Source organism: Mobula birostris, chromosome 14, assembly GCF_030028105.1.
Source record: "Mobula birostris isolate sMobBir1 chromosome 14, sMobBir1.hap1, whole genome shotgun sequence".
NCBI lineage: Eukaryota > Metazoa > Chordata > Chondrichthyes > Myliobatiformes > Myliobatidae > Mobula > Mobula birostris.
In genome coordinates, this window is record NC_092383.1 from 18,523,230 (window position 1) to 18,547,086 (window position 23,857).

At 39.4% G+C, this 23,857-nt stretch overlaps 1 protein-coding gene across 1 annotated transcript in view; it reads right to left on the reverse strand.

Moving 5' to 3' along the window:
- igdcc4 (immunoglobulin superfamily, DCC subclass, member 4) overlaps positions 1–23,857 on the reverse strand; it is a 178,954-nt gene that overhangs the window by 131,887 nt on the left and 23,210 nt on the right. Inside the window, exon 2 of the mRNA XM_072278159.1 lies at positions 6,854–7,168. Coding sequence (XP_072134260.1) covers positions 6,854–7,168 — 315 coding nt within the window. The remainder of the gene's footprint in view (positions 1–6,853; positions 7,169–23,857) is intronic.

A 23,857-nucleotide genomic window follows, 5' to 3' on the forward strand; every position in this document is an offset into this window, starting at 1 on the left:
GGTCAATAAGAGAAAACATTTCAGTTATTTAAGCAAGCTGCATTACAAGTTGTGTGAAAGGGAAGAAATAGCAAACCTGCAAGGATTTTCAGCGATGTACAGCTGCTAGGAGAAGCTTCAATTACCCCAATATTGATGGGGATATTGTCTGAATAATGCATGGCAGGTGAAAACAAATATGAACCAGGCTGAATATTATAAGCTGAGAAGAGAGGTGAAGGGGAAAATAGGATAGGGAAAGAAAAACAATGAAAATAGAATGCCTGTTAACATAGAAGGGAGCCCAAAGCCTTCTACCCAGACATATATAATAAGAATGTAAGAAAAAAAGGGTCAATTCCAGTGACAATATTTTAGAAAGAATGGAAATATCCCTATGCCATAGAAAAGATTATCTGAATAATCCCAGGCTTAAGGAATTTCAGTTGCAAAACAGGGTAGATGAAGCTGCAGTTGTTTGTTTCAGTGTAAAGGTACTTCAGAGCGGGTCTGATAGAGCTATACAAGAACTTGACAGGTTTAAATCGGGGAAGCTGTTATAATTAGTGGATTCTTCAAGGGACCAATGGAATAGATTTGAATACATGAATAAAAAAAATACAGGGGTGGGAAAGGGAAGGAATGTTGTAAAAAAGCTGCAATTTCATGCACAGCATGGTGATGAACCAGAACCACCTCCAATAAGAGCTGCAGAAATAGCCACTGAGTGATTTTAAAGGGAATTGGAAAAGAGCTGAGCAAATGTAATCTTCAGAGTTTGGGGTGAAAGTGGCAGAAATGGGATGAACTGTAACAAATGACATAATACTGAGTCAACTGGTTAGCTCCTATGCCATAAATGTTTTCATTCTTTGGACTTATTCAATTTGCAACCCACAGCCAGCAAGAAACCTAGCAGTCAAAGTAAAATACATCAGTAAACAAAGAACTTAATGAAATAGAAAGATGGAAACACTCAGCAGGTCAGGAAGGATGCAGTATGATATGCTGAATGTTTCCAGAACTTCATATTTCTATTTCAGGTTTAAATAACAGTTAAATTCCCCATGTTTAGACCATTAGATACAGAAGAGATTTAAGTCATTCGGCCCCTGAAGGTTGCTTAGCTATTTGATCATGGATTCGTCCCTCTCTACCCCATAATTTTGTACACCCTCACTAATCAAGAACATATCAACCTCTTGCACAAGGTTTGAGAGGGCTTTATGGCATATTCCTGTTCAATAATTCTTTCTGTTGCAATTCTTTCCCAAAGATGGCTGTGGAGACCATGTATATTTAAAGCAGAGGTTGATGGGCTCTTGATTAGTGAGGGCATCAGAAGTGATGGGGAGGAGGCAGGAGAATGGGGTTGAGAAGGGTAATATATCAGACATGAATGAAAGGCAGAGCAAACTTGACTGACTGAATGGCCTAATTCTGCTATATCTTACAATTTTAAATATACCCAGTGACTTGGTCTCCACAGTCATTTAAGATATACAAATAATGATATACTCTGAGTATAACAGATCATGTCATTCCTATCTGAAACAGGCTAAGGTAGGGGTCGGCAACCTTTCTGCCTCTGTGGGCCAAATCGCGTATTAGTGAGCAGTCAGTGGGCCAGATAAATGCTATAAAAAACTTGAAATATGGGAATTATCCATTTAAATACATCTAGTTATGTTTTGCCTCAAATTAATGAATAACTCATGCTAGAAAATCATTTGTGCTTAAGGTTGCCTACGCCTGTCTAAGGCCTGATGTAAAATAGAAAATCTAATCTTAATTTTTCAGGAGATAGTCTTGCAGCTAAGAAATTCTTTGCTATCCAATAATAAACTGGGGTGATTTTTTTGAAATCATATGGCTTTTCCATGACTTATGGGTCAGCATGAACAGAGGGCAAATGGTCTTACCTGGATAAGAAAAACTGGTTAGGGCATGCTCCAAAAACTTGGAAGTATGAGGGGGAGGCATAAAAACATATTCATATATTTGATACATGATGTTCACTTGAATGCAAGTCATCCTTCCCACACAATGCTTCCTCTCATTTGCCTTCAATAATATCATCCTATATTACAAACAAGAGAAAATCTGCAGATGTTGGAAATCCAAGCAACATACGCAAAATGCTGAAGGAACTAGCAGGCCAGGCAGCATCTATGGAAAAGAGTACAGTCGACGGTCGACATTTCGGGCCGAGACCCTTCAGCAGAGGAAAAAGCGGGATCTCCAAATGGCCACCCAGTTTGATTCCACCTACCATTCCCATTCCAATATGTCTATACATGGCCTCCTCTACAGTCACAATGAGGCCACACTCAGGTTGGAGGAATGACACCTTATATTCCGTCTGGTTAGCCTCCAATCTGATGGCATGGACATTGATTCCTTGAACTTCTGGTAATGTCTCCCCTCACCATTACCCATCACTTTTTCCCTCTCTCACCTTATCTCCTTGCCTGCCATCATCTCCCTCTGGTGCTCCTCCCCCCTTTTCTTTCTTCCCTGGCCTTCTGTCCTCTCCTATTAGATTCCCCCTTCTCCAGCCCTGTATCTCTTTCACCAATCAACTTCCCAGTTCTTTACTTCACCCCTCCCCCTCCCGGTTTCACTTATCACCTTGCGTTTCTCCCTCTCCTTCCCCCACTTTTTAACTCTACTCTTCATCTTTCTTTCTCCAGTCCTGCTGAAGGGTCTCGGCTTGAAATCTGAATGTACACTTTTCCATAGATGCTGCCTGGCCTTCTGATTTCCTCCAGCATTTTGAATGTGTTGCTATCATCCTATATTGTTGAATTTTCTCATTCTCTCCTGCAGAAAGCAGGACTTTGAATATTATTTATTTATTTTTATTTAGTGGAATATTATTTATTTTTATTTAGTGATACGGCTCAGAGTAGGTCCTTCCAGCCCTTCAAGGCACCCCAAAACCCCAATTAACCCTTCCTTAATCATGGGACAATTTACAAGGACCAATTAATCTACACAGTATGTTTTTGGATTCTGCAAGGAAACTGGAGCACCCAGGGAAAAACCACACATTCGACAGGGAGGACGTACAAAGACTCCTTATAGAATGGCCCCAGAATTGAACTCCAAACTCAGGAACATCCTGAGCTGTAATAGCACCCTGCTAACACTATGCTACTATGGCGTCTGTATCAATGTCAACACTGCCAGAAGTTTGCAAAAGTATTAAAATGACTGAAAATTTTAGATTCTCTTGAATTTGCTGGAAGTCTTACTGGAACTATCTAGCACAGATCTGGAAAGGTTAACAAAATTGTGTGCCAAACAATAGGGAGCCCAAGATGAACTTGAGAACATAATGAAGTTTTTGCCAAATCTGTCAAATAATCAGCATTTGATCCCTTCCAGACCATAGGCTGTACAGTGAATCTAGGTACAACACATTAGATTGCAGAAAATTCAGAAGCCTCTGGAATCCCAGAAGATAATATACATCTACTCTGAATCTTTCATAGGAACTTGTTTTTCCTTTCTTTGCCTCATGCCCCTCATCTCCACTGCGAGCAAACAACCACACTGTCATCACCACTCTCACTCCAGCCCCAAAATCGCCAAGTCTATTCATACTGAATATTGTCAACTTCTCTATAAAAGTTAACTTATCACATGATATTACTATCATTTCACAATTATATCAATATAACAACTTAATTTTCGTTTTCTCATTGAGCAGATCATTTTTACCCCTGTGCAGGAGTTGGTTGGCAAATTCAATTCTTAAATGTTGTTTATTCTTAACTTCTTCCACTCCTGATAATACATCTACACTGAAACCAGGTCTGTTTTTTAACCACCAATACTGATCTAGCAAAAGCTACTGGCCATCTACCTCCCTTATCTGTTTAATATTCTGTACAATTGACTTGAAGAGAGAGTGAGCTTCGCACAGGTAGGGGGAGAAAAGTTTAAAGAAGGAGCATTTTGCGGAGCTCGGCACATTAGCTGCGGACCAATCGATTTGAAGAGAGAACGCAAACACGAGGAAATCTGCAGAAGTTGGAATTTCAAGCAACACACATAAAAGTTGCTGGTGAACGCAGCAGGCCAGGCAGCATCTATAGGAAGAGGTACAGTCGACGTTTCGGGCCGAGACCCTTCATCAGGACTAACTGAAAGAAGAGATGGTAGGAGATTTGAAAGTGGGAGGGGGAGGAGGAGATCCAAAATGATAGGAGAAGACAGGAAGGGGAGGGATGAAGCCAAGAGCTGGAAAGTTGATTGGCAAAAGGGATATGAGAGGATCATGGGACAGGAGGCCCAGGGAGAGAGAAAGGAAGAGGGGAATCCCAGAGGATGGGCAAGGAGTATAGTGAGAGGGACAGAGGGAGAAAGAGAGAGAGAAAAAAATATATAATAATAAACAAATAAATAAATAAATAACAGATGGGGTACGAAGGGGAGGTGGGGCATTATTGGAAGTTAGAGAAACTGAGCTCAGCTGAGCTCGTTGACTTTACCTGTATTAACTTTGCCTCCAACTTTCACCCTGCCCTCAAGTTTACCTGGTCCATTTCCAACACCTCCCTCCCCTTTCTGGATCTTTCTGTCTCTATCTCTGGAGATAGCTTATCTACTGATGTCTGCTATAAGGCTACTGACTCTCACAGCTACCTGGACTATTCCTCTTCTCACCATGTCTCTTGCAAAAATGCCATCCCCTTCTCACAATTCCTCCATCTCTGCCGCATCTACTCTCAGGACAAGGCTTTTCCTTCCAGGACGAAGGAAATGTCCTCCTTTTTTAAAGAAAGGGGCTTCCCTTCCTCCTCCATCAACTCTGCTCTCAAACGCATCTCCCCCATTTCACGCACATCTGCTCTCACTCCATCCTCCCGCCACCCCACTAGGAATAGGGTTCCCTGGTCCTCACCTACCACCCCACCGGCCTCCGGGTCCAACATATTATTCTCCGTAACTTCTGCCACCTCCAACGGGATCCCACCACTAAGCACATCTTTCCCTACCCCCTGCCGCCTTCCACAGGGATCGCTCCCTATGTGACTCCCTTGTCCATTCGTCCCCCTCATCCCTCCCCACCGAGCTCCCTCCTGGCACTTATCCTTGTAAGCGGAACAAGTGCTACACATGCCCTTACACTTCCTCCTTTACCACCATTCAGGGCCCCAGATAGTCCTTCCAGGTGAGGCAACACTTCACCTGTGAGTCGGCTGGGGTGATATACTGCGTCCGGTGCTCCCGATGTGGCCTTCTATATATTGGCGAGACCCGACACAGACTGGGAGATCATTTCGCTGAACACCTGCGCTCTGTCTGCCAGAGAAAGCAGGATCTCCCAGTGGCCACACATTTTAATTCCACGTCCCATTCCCATTCTGATATGTCTATCCACGGCCTTCTCTACTGTAAAGATGAAGCCACACTCAGGTTGGAGGAACAACACGTTATATTCCGTCTGGGTAGCTTCCAACCTGATGGCATGAACATTGACTTCTCAAACTTCCACTAATGCCCACTTCCCCCTCGTACCCCATCCATTATTTATTTATATGCACACATTCTTTTTCTCCCTCTCCTTTTTCTCCCTCTGTCCCTCTCACTATTCCCCTTGCCCATCCTCTGGGTTCCCCCCCCTCCCCCTTTTCTTTCTCCCTAGGCCTCCCGTCCCATGACCCTCTCATATCCCTTTTGCCAATCAACTTTCCAACTCTTGGCTCCATCCCTCCCCCTCCTGTCTTCTCCTATCATTTTGGATCTCCCCCTCCCACTTTCAAATCTCTTACTAGCTCTTCTTTCAGTTAGTCCTGATGAAGGGTCTCGGCCCAAAACGTCGACTGTACCTCTTCCTAGAGATGCTGCCTGGCCTGCTGCGTTCACCAGCAATTTTTGTGTGTTGCCTGAATATCATTTGAAAGCTGTTTTCCAAATGTCAACAATATTTTCTTATGTGCCTGCTATAACCTAGTAAATGTTGCAGTGAGCATCTCCAGCAATATATACGCAACATACACATTAATAAAACAGAGTCATGACACAATTAGTAGTTAAAATTATGCAACCAATTTATGCAGAATAACACATACAAAATGCTAGAGGAACTCAGCAGTCCAGGTAGCAGCCATGGTAAGCAGTTGACTTTTCAGGACGTGCCCCATCATCAGGACTGGAAAGAGAGAGAAGAAAGTGTAAGATGATGAAGGTAGGGGAGGAAGATGTACAAGGTGGTAGTTGATAGGTGAAATCAGAAGTGGGGGTTGAAGTAAAGAGCTGGGGAGTTGATTGATGAAAAAGAGAAGGGCTGGAGAAGGAGGAATCTGATTGGAGAGGATAGAAGACCATGGAAGAAAGGGAAGGAGGAGGAGCACCAGAGGGAAATGATGGGCAGGTAAGGAGATATGGTGAGAGAGGGAAACAGGAATGGGGAATGTTGAAATGGGGGGGGAGGGAGGAGTGGCGCAATTACCGTAAGAGAGAAATCGATGTTCGTGCCATCAGGTGTTGAAATACAAGGTGTTGCTCCTCCAACCTGTATATGACCTCATTGGGCTTTACTTCATCCTCTCCCCCTCTTCCTGGTTTCACCCATCATCTACCACCTTGTACATCTTCTTCCCGTCGCCCATCTTCTTACTCTGACTTCTACTCTGACTCCCTCTTTCTAGTCCTGATAAAGGGTTTCAGCCCAAAACACTGACATTCTACTCTTCTTCCATAGATGCTGCCTCGCTTGTTGAGTTCCTCCAGCATTTTGTCTGTGTTACTTTGGATCTCCATCATCTACAGATTTTCTCACATTTGTGATAAAATATATGTAGAAAATCATAATGGAGTGTGTTCTCTTAAAAGTTATTAAAATTACTGTACAGCTACTTACCGGAGAATCTGATCAAAGCAGTCCTACTAGTTACGGCCCCAAATGAATTTTCCGACATGCAGGTGTAAGTCCTATCACTGATGCCTCCATCTTGATTCACAGAGGACCTTGATACCTCTGAGATGTATAGTGATCCATTGGGAATCACATGGTGGTGTTCTTGATCCACAACAGGAATTCCCCTTTCTTTCCATGTAATATTGGCAGGCTGGTCAACAGCAGGCAGGTTGCAATCTAACACCACAGACTGGTTAGGTTGCAGAATCACCTCCACAGGGCCAACACTGCAGCTTAGCTCCAGAGAATCCACTTTGTCTGGATTAAAAAAGTAAAAAGATAACCACATTAGAAAATGAAAACATTCCAAAAGCACACTTACTGTCATTCCAAATTAACATTATGCAGCGAACTTAGTTCAATTCAAATTCATGTTCTTTAATACAATTCAATATTCCACCTTATTTAAAATAAAATTCATCAGCAAGTTGAAGCCAGGCTTTTGCAGAATTAAAAATTAATTGCAACTTGCTGTTTGAAGAAGATTAGTAACGTATATTATTGGTAGTTATTTATCCTGCAATTTGGTTGGAAAAATTTGAACTAGACTTCATTTGCTGGTTTCTATAAAATCAGTATGCTGCAGCAAATATCAGTTAATCAGAAAGAGTCAATATACCACCATGGCTACATTTCCCACCAAAAGCTATGTTGAAAGTTAAACAATCGTTCACCGTTTTTTTCTCTCTCTCTCTGTTGAATATTTCCAAAAATTCTTCATTTATTTCAGATTTCTAGCTTCTGCAGTATTTTTGTTGTATGCATTATTTTAGAAACCTTAGTGTAAAAAAACACAACATTGAATTTTCTTCGCAAGCACGAGGAACTCTGCAGATGCTGGAAATTCAAGCAACACACATCAAAGTTTCTGGTAAACGCTAGGCAGCATCTCAAGGAAGAGTTGACGTTTCGGGCTGAGACCCAGACTAACTGTTCATGCAATAAGTACAGACAAAATCAATCCCCTATTGAAAATGCATCCATCAAGTGTTCAGTATAGGTTCCCCTCCCTACAAGTTTGAAATCTAGTTCAGCGTAATTAGCTGAGCTCAGATTAATTAGTCAATGGCTGATTGACTAATTGAAGTTTAAACATAAAGCAGGACTTGGCTGAATTCTGTTTTTTTTTAAATCAAATAATGCCTTGATACATTATATTGGATGCAATCAAATTAAGCAGGTAGTCAGTTAACTCTACCATTCATGAAAATGGCATCTCACATGACACAGTTCTACGATAGTTAAGCAATGAAATAATCATCTGCAACCCGGTTCAGCCAATTATGTGAGATTTTCATGGCACTGAATGAAACCATCAAATGTTTCGATTCTATAATAAAATTGGTGGTTTCAAAATTGGGCATTAGTTTTTGAATGTATATTGGGTTAATATGACAGTTCTCTGAACTATTAATATGTGGAATATATTTTGGCAGCAGTGTGCAGAAAGTTTGCTGTTGCTGTGATGAACAGTTACATGAGGAAATTATCTCTCGCAGACTATGGCTTTTGATATTTTTATATATTGTTACTACTCAGCAAACAGAATTACTGCACCAGTTTCATGACAACCAATTTATTTGCCCAAAAAACATTTTAGTTACAAGCCTGTGACAATAATTTCAAATTCAACAACTGGTTGGCAGAGTTATTTGAATATTTCATTAGAAAAATACAGATTGCATAAATTGCAATGTACACTAATCAAATCTAGGTCCTCTTATTCAATAAATTAATAGAAATAATATACAGAAAAGGTAATTATGGAGTCTATTAGCCTGTGCAAATACTGTAAATCAGCAATCCATTTATTCTTTCTTCTTACCTATTTCAATCTCTGGGTACTTAGAGTCCAATAACAGCATTACCAAAACTATCAAACATTATGAAGACTGCAAATTAAATATCTCAAACCGAAGCCCAATTACTTGCAGCGATACAAAGAATCCTGGTTTAAAAGACATCTGACCAACCCAAAAAAATAACTTGCCTGACAGGTTCTGAACTACAAAGATTAGGTTTCATGCAATTGAATTCAAAAGCAAAACAAAATTTAAGGTGTATTACAAAAAAGACAAAATCATGCCGATCAAATATGATCCCAAGTACAAACAAAAACAAGAAAGCTGAAATAACAAAATATATTTAAAACAATTTTCATCTCATAATGCAAGAATTAATTTCATGTACTATGAGTAAGGTAAATAAGATACACTAATATAAGAAAGAAGCACAGAGTTTATATGTGTTACACGTAGTATACTGTATACAAGAAAAGTTTAAAAAAAAACAAATAATTCATGCAGTTACTCTCAATATATTATCTTGTCCATCTTCCTTAAAATGGAAGTAAGAAAAATATTTTTCAAGATAGGTGATCTTGCTCATTCGGGGGACAAATAAAGAACAATACTAAGTAATTAAACATAGAAAATATACACTTCATCATCAGGCCTGAATTTGGCTCTCTCAGATGAGACAGCAAAGATGAAGGAAAAAAATTTAGAAGGCTGCCGCAGCTTCTCTCAACAGGTGAAATGTCCACTTGGAAAAAACAGAATTTAAAAAAATTACTGTGGTTACCCTTTGGAATAAATTAGTTTGCTGATATTGTACTCTTATATCCAAAATGTGAAATGATACATTTTGGTAAAAAAAAATGTGATAATTATACTAACTAGAAGCAGTCTCAGTGATACAGATCAGGGGTATGATAATAAAACATTATAAGGCTTCAGCTTTGAAACAGTTGCAAATTTTTTTAAAAATGGAACTCAAGTTCTCTCTTGAGATGTACAAAACATCAATGAAAAAGGAAACAATGAATCAAAATTTGACTAGCTAATGTGTACAGTCCACATTATTGGAAAAATAATACAGGAAACACAAAATATGAACACTGTATTTAAAATGAAAATGGCATTGGTTTATTAATGGTATTGGTGTACCAAGATAAGATAGAATATCTCATATGAGATAAAACTGAGAGATAGAATAATACAAAATTTTAAAATAATAAAAACGCAAAGAAATGGAGTGAAATACTATTTTACTAAGAATGGGTGATCACAGGTTAAAGGCAGAAGATTTGGATTTGAAGGCAAGGGCATCAACTGTAGAAGAGAGCATTGATCGACTGTTAAATTCATATGGCTGACAATATGTCCACATTCAAGATCAGTGAGTAGGGGGATACTAGAGAAGCAATTTAAAGAACATGGAAACTGGGTAGATAAACATAAGTAGACCCAATACATTGACCATAAGACCATAAGACAAAGGAGCAGTCGGCCATTCGGCCCATCGAGTCTGCTCCGCCATTTTATCATGAGCTGATCCATTTTATCCTATTTAGTCCCACTGCCCCGCCTTCTCACCATAACCTTTGATGCCCTGGCTACTCAGATACCTATCAATCTCTGCCTTAAATACACCCAATGACTTGGCCTCCACTGCTGCCCGTGGCAACAATGCAGTTGTGCAGTAGAGTCCAAAGATTCATCTATATGTCTATGTTTTAACCCCTATTATTATAAAGAATGTCCACTTCAGTAAGATACTTGCTAAAGAAAGCTTATCCAAGTAGTTTCATAACTGAGGGTTGAAAACAATTGGTGAGGAATCATGAAGCAACTGGAAAATATTACTTTCTATTTGGACATAAGTAATCAGTCTCACTGGATTAACCCAACTAATTTGACAAATATTATGAACCTCGTGGAAAGATGGCTACCTGTTAAACCACTACAATTTCAACATACACTTACAACACGTCAAAAACGAATGAGAAGTATATTTGTAAAGAACACTGAAGTGTTACAAATTTCATGCTGATCCGATTTCTGACAACTCTAAAGCAATGACCTACATGCCATTTTTAAAACAACTGATTGCTGAAGCACGATGAGTAAAGCAAGGGCGTGATTTAGTGAAAAGCTTAAGCTAACCAACTCGGAATGTGAAAGCAGTTAAACAAACACGGCACAATAGTTAAATGTAGTGCAATTCTGTTAGGCAAATATCTTAGAGAAGCAAAACCAATGCAAATATATGAGCAACAAACAGAAAAAATGCTGGTGAACGCAGCAGGCCAGGCAGCATCTATAGGAAGAGGTACAGTTGATGTTTCAGGCCGGGACCCTTTGTCAGGACTAACTGAAAGAAGAGATAGCAAGTTCTTCAAGCCTCCAGATTTGGTGGTAAATACAGAATATTAAACCACACACAGAAGTATGCCACCTTGAACATAAAGTTCCAGAACACAGCCAAGGACATACATCATGGGTAAATGAAATATATTCAAATTCAATTTATATGCAAATGATCTAAATCATATTTCGAAAAGATGTTTCAGTGTGAAGAACTTGTGGCAAATATTGGAAAACGTCCCAGCACATTATTTTACTAACATGTAAATGAGGCCGTGCTGATCACTAACTGAAAAGTTTTGGACTTCAACTTAAAATGTATTTACTTGAAGTTTTTATAAAGGACTAAACATCTAACACTGCATTGGCTAGTAATTAAATTACAGAAATATAAATGCATACATGTCATTTCAGTACTTCTTAATCAGTGAGTGGACTTATCAGCAAATCATCCATTGGGGCACCACATCAGCGTCGTGCTTAGCACGATGCTATTACACCTCAGAACGTAAGAGTTCGGAATTCAATCCCAATGACCTCTGTAAGGAGTCTCTGTACGTCGTCTCCATGGAATGCATGAGTTTTCTCTGGGTGCTTCAGTTTCTTCCTACAGTCTAAAGATGTACTGGGTAGGTTAACTGGTCATTGTATATTGTCCTGTGATTAAGTTAGGGTTAAATTGGGGTTGTCAGGGGTTGCTAGGCGACGTGGCTCAAAGGGCCAGAAGAACCTATTCCGCACAGTATCTCTAAATAAAATAATAAAAATAAATCATTGAAGGGGGTTGGCTGGGATGAGGGTAGGGTCACGGACTTCCCTTGCACTTTGGAGTGAACCCCTACTAAAGACAATGGTTATTGGTTCCATCTGCAAAGATAGTAAAGCATTCATCATATAGGCTGCCCCTAATTAACAAGAAAGTCCCACTGGTAAATTTTGTCCATAAGTCAGAAAATACATAAATCCTACCATAACTTCACAGTATTGTTGTGAAATGCACATGAAATTCATCAGAAAAATGACTTAAAGTAGAGAGACAAAGGGAACTAGTTCTGATCATAGGAATGGAAGTTCACGTAAAATGGTACTTCTGAATTTATTAATACTACGGAAGCTCATTCGTATGTAGGGGTGTCCAAAGTTGGGTGTTCGTAATCCGGAGAAGGCCTGCATATATGTTGAGCACTGAAGTCAACAAAGCTCAGCTGCACTGACTGGTCCACTCTCCAAATGATAAAAAAAAAAAATCTAAAACTGGCTTGGAAATTGGAGGCAGAGAGTAATGATTAAGAGCTGTTTTCACAATTGGAAGCATGTGACCAGTGGTGAAAAACAGGGATTATTGCTGGGACTGTTGCAGAATGTTTTATATACATATATATTAACAATCCTAATGGGAGTGTAAGAGAAACAACTTGCAAGTTTGCAGATGATGTAAAAATTGATGTTGCTGTGCACAGTAAGGAAGGTAGAGTGATATTGATCAGCTGATAAAATGGGCTGAAAAAAAACAGCAGGCAAGATTTAATCCTGAAAAATGTGAGGTATTGCATTGCACTTCCTTGTACTCTCTCCAATGCAAGTCACATCCTTTTTTTCAAGTGTCAGCCAGAATTGCACATGATATTCCATCTACTTAACTTGTGCTTTGTACATAAATATCATAGCCTTTATTCTTTGGAGCGTAGAAGGTTGAGGGGGGACTTGATAGAGGTATTTAAAATTATGTGGGGGATTGATAGAGTTGACATGGATAGGCTTTTTCCATTGAGAGTGGGGGAGATTCAAACAAGAGGACATGAGTTGAGAGTTAAAGGGCAAAAGTTCAGGGGTAACTTCTTTACTCAGAGAGTGGTAGCTGTGTGGAACGAGCTTCCAGCTGAAGTGGTTGAGACAGGTTCGATGTTGTCATTTAAAGTTAAATTGGATAGCTATATGGACATGAAAGGAATAGAGGGTTATGGGCTGAGTGCAGGTCGGTGGGACTAGGTGAGAGTAAGAGTTCAGCATGGACTAGAAGGGCCAAGATGGCCTGTTTCTGTGCTGTAATTGTTACAGTATATGGCTATATGGTTATTTTGGGAGCACTAATATGGCCAAGAAATGCACAAAGAATGGGAGGACCCTTGGAACTGCTGAGGAACAGAGGGATCTTGATGTATGTGTCCAAAGGTCCACAAGGAGATAAGACTATTGAGAAGGCACGAGGAATACCTGCCTTCATTTCCTGAAGCACAGAATATAACAGGAGAAAGGTTATGGTATTTATGTACAGAACACAAGTTAAGTAGATGGAATATCATGTGCAATTCTGGCTGACACTTGACAAAAAGGATGTGACTTGCATTGGAGAGAGTGCAAGGACGATTTAGCAAGATAGTGCAGTTCACCTTCATGAGGAGGGAATGGATAAACTGGGGGTTTTTCCTTGGAGTGGAGATGGTTGAAGTGTGAAAGGTAACCTAACTAAGGTCAACAAAATTATGAAGAACATAGAAAGGTTGCAGAGTAAGAAACCTTTTCCTTTAGCAAGTATTTTTGATCAGAGGAAATAGATTTAAGGTAAGGAGGAGGAGATTTGGAAGGATTTGAGAATGAATTTTTCTCCCAAGAGGGTGGTATCAACGATATGAAGAAACATGGTGGGGGAGGTAGTGTTGAGGAAATAAGGAAGCTGTAGAAGAATTTCGACAGATTAGGAGAATGGGCAAAGAAGTGGCAGATGGATTACAGTGCCAAGAAGTATATAGTCATGCACTTTGGTAGAAGAAACAAAAGAGTAGATTATTTTCTAAACAGACAGAAAATTCAAAAATCTGAGTTGCAAAGGGACTTGGGAATCCTCAGGCAGGATTCCCTAAAGGCTAACTTGCAGGTTGAGTCAGCAGTGAGGAAGGCAAATGCAAAGTTAGCATTCATTTCAAGAAGACTAGAATATAAAAGCAAGGATGTAATGCTGAGGCTTTATAAGGCATTGATGAGGCCTCACGGAGTATTGTGAGCAGTATTAGGCCTCTTATCTATGAAAGGATGTACTGTTATTCGAGAGGGTTCAGAGGAGGTTCATTAGATTAGATTCAACTTTATTGTCATTGTGCCGAGTACAGATACAAAGCCGATGAAATGCAGTTAGCATCTAACCAGAAATGCAAAGAATAGTGTTATTTACAAAATAACTGAATAAAAAGTAAGTGCTATAGCACACAAATATAAAAGTACTGAGACAGTACAATATCGGTGCAGTACTGCTTAGCGCTGTGATGCGAGGTTCAGCAGGGTCACAGCCTCAGGTAAGAAGCTCTTCCTGTGCCTGCTGGTGCGGGAGCGGAGGCTCCTGTAGCGCCTACTGGATGGGAGGAGAGTAAAAAGTCCATGGTTAGGGTGAGATGCATCCTTAATAATGCTTTTCACCCTGCCCAGGCAGCGTTTATGGTAGATGTTCTCAATGGTGGGCAATTGGATGCATATAATCTGCTGGGCAATTTTCACACATGCTGGAGTGCTTTGCAGTCCGATACAGAACAAATGCCATACCACACTGAGATGCAGTTGGTCAGTATGCTCTCAATGGTACAGCAGTAAAAGTCCATCAGTATCCTGGGACAGGCGTGAGCTTTCTTGATGCTCCGCAGGAAATAAAGGCACTGTTGCGCCTTTTTGATCAGGATGGAGGAGTTCAGGGACCAGGTGAGATCTTCGGAAATGTGGACACCAAGGAATTTGAAGCTTGATACATGCTCCACTACAGCTCTGTTGATGTAGATGGGGACGTGAGTGTGGCTCCTAGCATGCCTGAAGTCCACAATGATCTCCTTGGTCTTCTGGGTGTTAAGGCCCAGGTTGTTGTTGACACACCATGCGGCCAGGTGCTGGACCTCGTCCTTGTAGGCCGTCTCATCATCCCCTCTGATCAGGCCAACCACCGTGGTGTCGTCTGTGAACCTGATTATGGAGTTAGAACTATGTACAGGAACACAGTCATACGTGAAAAGGGAGTACAGAAGAGGGCTCAGCACACAGCCTTGAGGCACGCAGGTGTTCAGGGTGAGAGTGAGGGAGGAGAGGTTGTCTAACTTAACTGATTGGGGTCTGTTAGTCAGAAAGTCCAAGGTCCAATTGCAGAGGTATGAGCTGATACCAAGCCGGCGAAGTCTGGCAATCAGCTTGGAGGAGATCACAGTATTGAATGCCAAACTAAAGTCAATGAACAGCATTCTGACATAAGAGTTCCAGGAAGAAATACTTCCAGGAATGAAAGGGTCATCATATGAAGAGCAAGTGGAGAGGAGGTTTCCTACAATGGGGGAGTCCAGGACCAGAGAGTACAGCTTCAGAATGGAGATGAGGAGGAATTTCCTTTGGCTAAAGAAATTCTATGCTGAATCTATGGAATTCATTGCCACAGGTGGCAGTGGGGACCATGTTATTGGGTGTATTTAAAGCAGAGGTTGATAGCTTCTTGAATAGTCAGGGTGTGAGAGATTATGAGGAGAAGGCAGGAGATTGGGGCTGCAACAGAAAATGGATCAGCCATGATGAAATTGTGGAGCAGACTCAATGGACCAAATGGCCTAATTCTGCTCCAATCTCTTATGGTTGAAACTTAAAACTCATTGCCTTGATAAATATTTACATGAGTACATGGAAGACCACGGTAAAGGCAGCTGCAGGCCAATCACTGGGATACAGCATTAGTATGGATAGAAACCTGATGGCTGGCGCAGACACAATGGGTCTAAGGGCCTGTATCCATACTGGATGACTCAATTAATGTCACGTTATCCTTGCACTGTGCAAATATAATTTAATTTTGTCCAATATTTTGTCAACATTCGTTATTATTCTATCTTCTTAGTTAACTTACTTGGTTCTGGCAGAAAAATCCAAATTAGAAACTTATTTTTTGCCATCTATACTCAAAAATACTGCACCAAGTATTTCTGATCACCAGCTTGTATATTAAAAATATAATAAAGGGATACTCGAGCATAAATTTCACAATGGCACTGACTGAAAGCATCTAATTGTTCAGCTATTATACCTAAAGCCTTAATTATTAGCAAAACAGAATTGTGCTAAGGGTAAGTTCATACAGCATATTGCCAATTCTTTCTTTTTTTTTTTTGATTACTTGTTTTTTTACCCCAACATCATCATCTTAGGCAGTTTCTTGAGATTGATGATGACTTGCTTCTACTCTGATTAATTTTAAAATGACCGACCCAGATGAGAATTAAAGATATTTGCACAAATGGGATAGAAGATGTTCAATGGGATAAGTAGGTACTTGGTCTGTTAAATCATGCACTCCTTATGCCAATTAAGCTGGGTTTCTGTGTATTCCCACTGCACTGGCTCAATGTCTTCAATGCCATCACAAGTGCTCCCTCCCGTCCGTAAACAGTACATTCCTAGCAGTCAGCCAGGCCATTGTATTTTTTTTAAAAGAAGCTCAGAGGACCATTTCATTTTTTTCCGTCTGACTGGTAATCTGTTCTCAAAATTATGTGTTAGTTACAGGAGTAATGTTTGGCAAGTAAAATGGTCTGCTCAATGGAATTAACTATGCATAACAGGCTCTCGGTGCTGGGGATGTGATCTGAGAGAAGAGACTAATGTTGATTTGTTTATCTTTGGATTTGGAGGATTTCGTTGGTGATAGTAGCTCTCCAACTTTTCATTGTTAAAACATGAAACTTTTAACTTTCACCTGAGATTGCTTGCAGAACCTTGATTTAATACCCTAATCCAGAAAAATAATACAGCATGCCATCATTAATGCACCAAAGTGACAGTCTAGATTTTTCACCATGTCTTGAACCCTGGCCTGATTTAGATGTGTCACTAAATCAGCCTAAATGTCTGGGGAAGAAAGATTTTAAAAGGTAATGTTGATACTGTGAAAAGTGACACAAATTTTAAATTATGCTTAAATACACAGTGACAAGAAATTGGGAATATGTTGGTATTGAAGAGAAAAAAAGTCTTGGACATACTATTCTTCTTGCAATTATCATCACCTTGCATTTATATAAAGTTAACACGGCAACAGGAGCAGCTGAAATAAAATCACTATGTTTTATAGCTTCCATTTAGCTTTCTGCAGCTAATTTAGACTTCTGAAGTATTGTTGAGCTGCAGAATCCCAACTCCATTAATGAGATCTGCAATTCCAAAAACCACATTACAGTTAACATTATTTACTGCTGCAATTTAGTATGATAGTCTAATTATCATGGTTAGAAACAGTGATATCATCTTCAAACACATGACAAAATTAACAGACACCAGATGAATTCAAGACCTTATTCTGCCTAACTTTAAAGACAATAAAGTTATAAAACTTTTTAGAGTTATTTTGCACCTTCATCGAGTTTGTTTTTCAGAATTATTTTAATCAAAGGCTTGTAAACACAAAGTTAAGTCCAGCTATCTAAAAATAATCTTATTAAATTGTTCATTGCTGCCTATAGAAATACTGACTGCTTGGTTTTAGTATTTACTACTGTTTGCGAGCTTTGTGTAGCTGACTAGGAAATAAAACATTGATTAAAATTGGCATTTAAACCAAATGATTATATTATACTGCAATTATAAATAATAATGAGTTACTTGAATTAGATTTTGACTAAAGAATGACTGAAAATATCAGATTGTAAATGGTAAAGATCTGATGTTTATAGACTTACACTAAATACAAAATATTTTAATGATGTGAAACATGATCAAACCAAATTACAAAAATAGTAAGACTAACACTAAAAATTGTTCACAGATTAAGGAAGAGTCATATCAGTTTTAAAGTATTTTCCAATTACTCTTATTTTAAATATGTTAACTTACACAACAACCATATAACAATTAAAAGTATATAATTTAAAGAAACACCTTAAAAATGTGCTAAACTGAAGGACGATTCACCATCAATAGCTAATTTAATTCACTTCAGTACTCAGAAATCAAAGTGGTAATTTCAAACCAAAAAAAAGTCACTTGTAGTTTATTGCAACTGCTTTACTTTAAGACATCTTTTGGTGAAACTTCCTTTTATATGACCTCAGGCATCTATTTATTTGGTACTTTTAAGGGACCGTGAGAAATACAGCGGTCATCAATGATTATACATTGATGAATAAAAGGATTCAGAAAGTAGATGCAAAAATATTTCATTTCAACACTTAATCCAGCACCCCAATGGATTCCTGATGTGAGCATTGATGGCAAGGATGGCATTTAATACCATCCCTAAATGGCCTTGGTAGACCTACCTTCTGCAGCCACTATAGTTCTTCCGATGAAGTTACCTGCACAATCCTGTTGGGTATGGAATTTCAGGGTTTAGGGACAATAAAAATGCATGATAGTATATTTCAAAAGTCATAAAAGGTGTATGATTAGGTACTGTATGACTGGTGGATATGACATCCTGGTCTTTAGTGGTGTCAGAAGTCACAGATTAAAATGAACTGTCACAGATACCTTTGTAAAAGTAGGCCCATTCTCCTGATTGGTGTTGAGCTGTGCTCATTTTAACACGCTGCAACTTATCAGGTTGGCACCCAATTTTTAGGTATGCTTATGCAGTTCTAGGCATGCCCTTCTGTATTTTTCACTGAGCCACGGTTATACCAATAGCTTGATCATTCACTGTGGAATAAACCACATGTTGTGCCATGACATTACAGATTGTGGTGGTAAATTTCTGCTGTTGTTAATAGCCCCCATGCCTCATAATATCTATTTCAGAGTTGCTGAAGATGTTCTGAATCCATTCCATATAGCAGAACTGTAGTGCCACAAACATACAGTTTTTGACTTTTTTGCATGTACTGTCATTTAAGGATGAATCAAATTCATAACAAATCACTAGCTTTGCATATTTGGAATATTGTAATCAATTTTATTTTTCCTGCATTCACCGCAAAAAAGATTTAATAATGAATGAAAAGTATCATTTCTGTAGTCTGGATTAGTATAATGTTGCAAAAAAAACACAAAATCCAAATCTAAACAGATTAAGTTTATAGCAGAGGGCATATATTGTATACCGAATCATGCCTGAGGATTAGTGATAATTCAAACAATCTCGACCCTTCCAATGATGTTAGTAACAATGAAACTGGGTGTTCCAAAAATTGTTATGTGTGGACAGATAAATTCATCTGAGTCATTTATTCCAATTATAGGTTTTGGCTTTTGAAAGCTTTGTTTCGCTTACAAAGACATTTTGTAAGTTACAATACCAATGTAAATTACCTCCCAATGTTTCCCAAAATAGGGAATGATGTTTCTGGTCATACACTAAAAGTCAATAACATGTAAAAATCTATTACACTCTTCATCATCTAATGACGTGTGCAAGTACTTGTTCTGGAACAATAATTCCTCACAGGCAATAGCTGAGCTTATCAAACCAGAAAGAGGACATTTTCATAATGAATTCCATACCATAATCTACAGTGGCTTTAAAAAGTATTCAGCCCCCACAACTATTTTCACATTTTACTGTCTCGTTTTCTAAATTTAAAATCCCTTCCTAGCGTGTCGCACCAGACAATCAGCCATTCTTGCCTGGCGCGTAGTGTCAGGATTGGTCTCCTTTCGGATTAACCAGGTCACAATATGAACGTTCCTGACTCCAGCCCTGTTTCCCCCCCCCCCCCCCCGAGGCCGAGTGGCCAGCTTGACACTCAACCCAGAATGGATGGAAAGCATGCCCGGGGGGTAGCCCAACTTGGATTCGAACTCGGGAGCCTTCGCTCTGAAGTACAGCGCTGATGCCACTGCTCCATCAGCCGACCCAATTTAAAATATATTAAGTAGATTTTTGAGCTAATCTACAAAACATTATGCATCATATCAAATAAAAAGAAATATCAAAATTGTGAGGCTGAAAAAGTATTCATCCCCTTTGTAATTACTGCACTAACTTTCCCTAGGTGCAATCTTATCTTACCAACTCACCCAATTTGTTGATGTAGAAAATTGGAGGATCACCTATTTTCAAAGAAATCATAAGAATAAATATCTTCTCACTCTGTAAGGTCCAACAGTATGGTAGATTTTGAACAGTCCAAATCAAAATGAAGACAAAAGAGCATTTGTCTTTCCATGAGCAAATCAGGAAAACAATAATAAAGAAGCATAAATGGGAAGGCTACAAGACCATCTCAAAGGCACTGAACACACCTTGGAGCTCAGTGCAGTTCAGCATAAAAAAGAGGAAATAATATGAAACCACATCCATGTTGCCTAGGTCAGGCTGCCCCTCTAAACTTAGTTGCCGAAGAACAGCAACTGTAAGAGAGGATACTGTAATACCAGCAGTCACTCTGGGTAAACTGCAGGAGTCAGCGACTGCAACTGACGATGAAATTCATGGCTCCACAATCTCAAAGGGCATTTATGGAAGAGTGGCAAGGAAGAAGCGCTGGCTTAAAAAAAAAAGTATATCCTTGCCCAAAAAGACTTTGCAAAGCATAACTCAGAAGATACTGTACAGATATGGAAGAAGGTCTTGTGCTCCAATGAGACTAAAGTGGAACTTTTTGGACTCAACACTAAGCTGTGCATGTGGCATAAATCTAATACTGTGCAATAGCCAGGTAACACCAACCCTACTATGGTGGAGGTAACATCGTGCTGTAAGGATGATTTTCAGCAGCACGGACTGTAAATCTAGTCAGGATAGACAGGAAGATGAATGCTGCTAAATACAGAGATCCTGGATAAAAGCCTGCTTGCCTCTGCCAAAAAGCTTAAACTGGAGAGGAAGTTTATCTTCCAGCAGAACAACGACCCAAAGCACACTGCCAGAACATCCATGGAGTGGCTTCAAATTAAGAAAATTGATGTCTTTGAGAGGCCCAGTGAGTGTTTTGACCTCAATCCAATCGAGCATCTCTTGGCAAAACCTCAAGATTGCTGTCCACCACAGCTCCCCAACTAATCTGGCACAGCATGAGCAATTTTGCAAGGAGGAATGGGCAAATCTTGCTCCATCACATTGTGCAAAGCTAATAGTCTCATCCAAAGACTATAGGCTGTAATAGCTATAAGAGGTGGTTCAACTAAGTACTGAGCAAAGAGAGGTAAATACTTTCCCATTGCTGACATTTCAGTTTTCAAATTTTTAGTTTTTCATGCTTAACAATTTTCCCTGCTTTTTGGGCTCTATTGTGAAAAAGAAGGGAGCACAAATAAAAATTATCAGATTGTTCAAAATCTCTGGTTGCAATACTCATTTATGTGAACAAGGGGCTTAGGGCTGAATACTTTTACAAGGCACTGTATATCAAGCACTGGAATTCTTTGACCATACATGTTTATGTGCACTGCTTGAATGAATTTGCTGAAAAAAATTCTTTAGTAAGTTGAGAGCTTATTACAGACAATAAAAGTTTGAGAAGCTCTCATGTAAGCCATATATTTTAAGTTATACATCTCCAACAAACTCATTAACTTAGTGGTTTTTTTTTACACATGCAAAATGGAAATTCTAAATGCAAAAATCAGGTTCAGCAACTGGCAATGTAGAAGTCACAATAAGCTCTGGGTCATCCAAACTGAGGTGCCATTAGCCTGTTTTTTTAAACAAAATAAATAGAAAATGTTTTATCTTGTAATGAAATCAACTAATGTCCTATAGATAATAGCACATCAATAGGTGCTAGAATAACTGCAGTTGTAATTATGAAATTTTGAGTATCACTTGTTTTTATATAAAAAATAATCAAAGCACACAACCATTATATTTTTAAAAAGCAGTTTGTTCTTTAATCATTTTCATTCATGTCTTACTTCCTACTTTATGCATTTAAATCTACAACCCATGATGTTGTTAGCATCAAAATATAGATCAAAGCAAAGTTTTCTTTTGAAAAGCTGTAACCATCTTCATTACCAAGTACTTAGCAGATTAAGTTTTTGGAATTTGACTGATCAGGGCAACATGGCCCAAGACCAATCAAAGAAACTTTATATAAATATACCAAAATTTAAACATGGTTACAGCCTTAAGAAGAAAGCCCTTAACTCCGAGTGGAGTCATCGTCATGACAGTGTTTTTTTTTAGCAGGCTTTCTTATTTTTACAAGGCCGAGTTGCTAGCTCGACGCTCAATCCAACACGGATGGAAAGCCTGCCAGGGAGCCGGCTGGATTCGAACTCGGGAGCCTTCGTTCCGAAGTCCAGCGCTGATGCCACTATGCCACCAGCCGGCAATGGTTACAGCCTTGCCTGCATAATAATGTTTATCACCCAACAGCTATCAAAATGATAAACGTGAACTCAGTGGCCACTGTATTATGTACATCTGTACACATGTTCACTAATGCAAATATCTAATCATGTGGTAGCAGAAATGGTAAATAGGCTCAGCTGGTGTTCAGACCAAACAGCAGAATGAAGAAGAAATGTGATATAAGTGACCTTGACTATGGAACGATTGATGGTGCTAGAAGGGGTGATTAGACCATCTCAATAACTGCTGACCTCTTGGGAGTTTCACACAACATCCACTAAAGCTTAGAGAAAAAAAAACACAAAATAAAACTTCCAGTGAGCATCAGTTCTGTGCAAAAACTCCTTGTAAATGAGTGAGGTCAGAGGAGAATGGCTAGCCTGGTTCAAACTGACAGGACTGGAACAATAACTCAAATAACCACATGTTACAACAGTTGTGTGCAGAAGCCTATCCCTGAACATACAACACATGAAACTTTGAAGTGGATCGGCTACAGCAACAGAGGAACACAAACATACACTCTGTGGTTACCTTATTAGGTATAGGAGGTACAGGGTACCTAATAAAGTGGGCACTGTGAATAAATACAAATTGGATTTAACCAGATGATGTCTATGCATATCATGACGAAGTTTTGAAGTACAAACACAGTGAAACCTTTCAAGTTGGATTAGATTGCATTCGCGGAGCACAAGGAATGAAGTTTCCAGTTCACTGTTAAGTGAATCTTGAAGTAGATGGGCTATAGCAGAAGATCATAAACACACACTCAGTGGCAACTTTATTAGGTACAGGAGGTACCTAATAAAGTGGCTATTGAGTGCTTAAGAGTTTTACAAAAAGCTAATGTATGAAGTTGCTGACAATCAACATTGGCATATCTCAAGGCCACTGACTACTCACTCTACACCATGACCATGTGGTTAGGTACAGCTCAAACTCCATCTATACACTTGCTGATGACATTTCAGAATTTCAGATGGTGACAAGGCGGCATTCGGGAATGAGACAGATCGCTGGTTGAGTGGTGTCATAACAACAGCTTTGCACTTAGGTCAGGAAGACCAAGGAATTGATTGTAGGCTTCAGGAAGAGAAAGTTGAGGGAACACACACCAGTCCTCATTGAGGAATCAGCAGTGGAAAGGGTGAGCAGTTTCAAGTTCCTGGGGGGGTCAACATCTCTAATGAGCCATCCTGGGTCTAACATATTGATACAATTACAGAGAAAGCACAACAGCGGCTATATTTCAGAAGGAGTTTGAGGAGACTTGGTATGTCACCAAAGACCCTCGCAAATTTCTACAGGTGTACTGTGGAGAGCAATCCATTTGGTATGAAAGCACTACACACAGGATCAGAAAAAAACTGAAGAAACCTGTAACCTTAGCCATTTCCATCATGGGCACTAGCCTCCCCAGCATCGAGGACATCTTCAAAAGGTGATGCCTCAAAAAGGCAACACTCATCATTAAGGACCCCCATAATGCAGGACATGCCCTCCTCTTATTGCTACCATCAAGGAAGAGGTACAAGAGTCGTAAGACCCGTACCC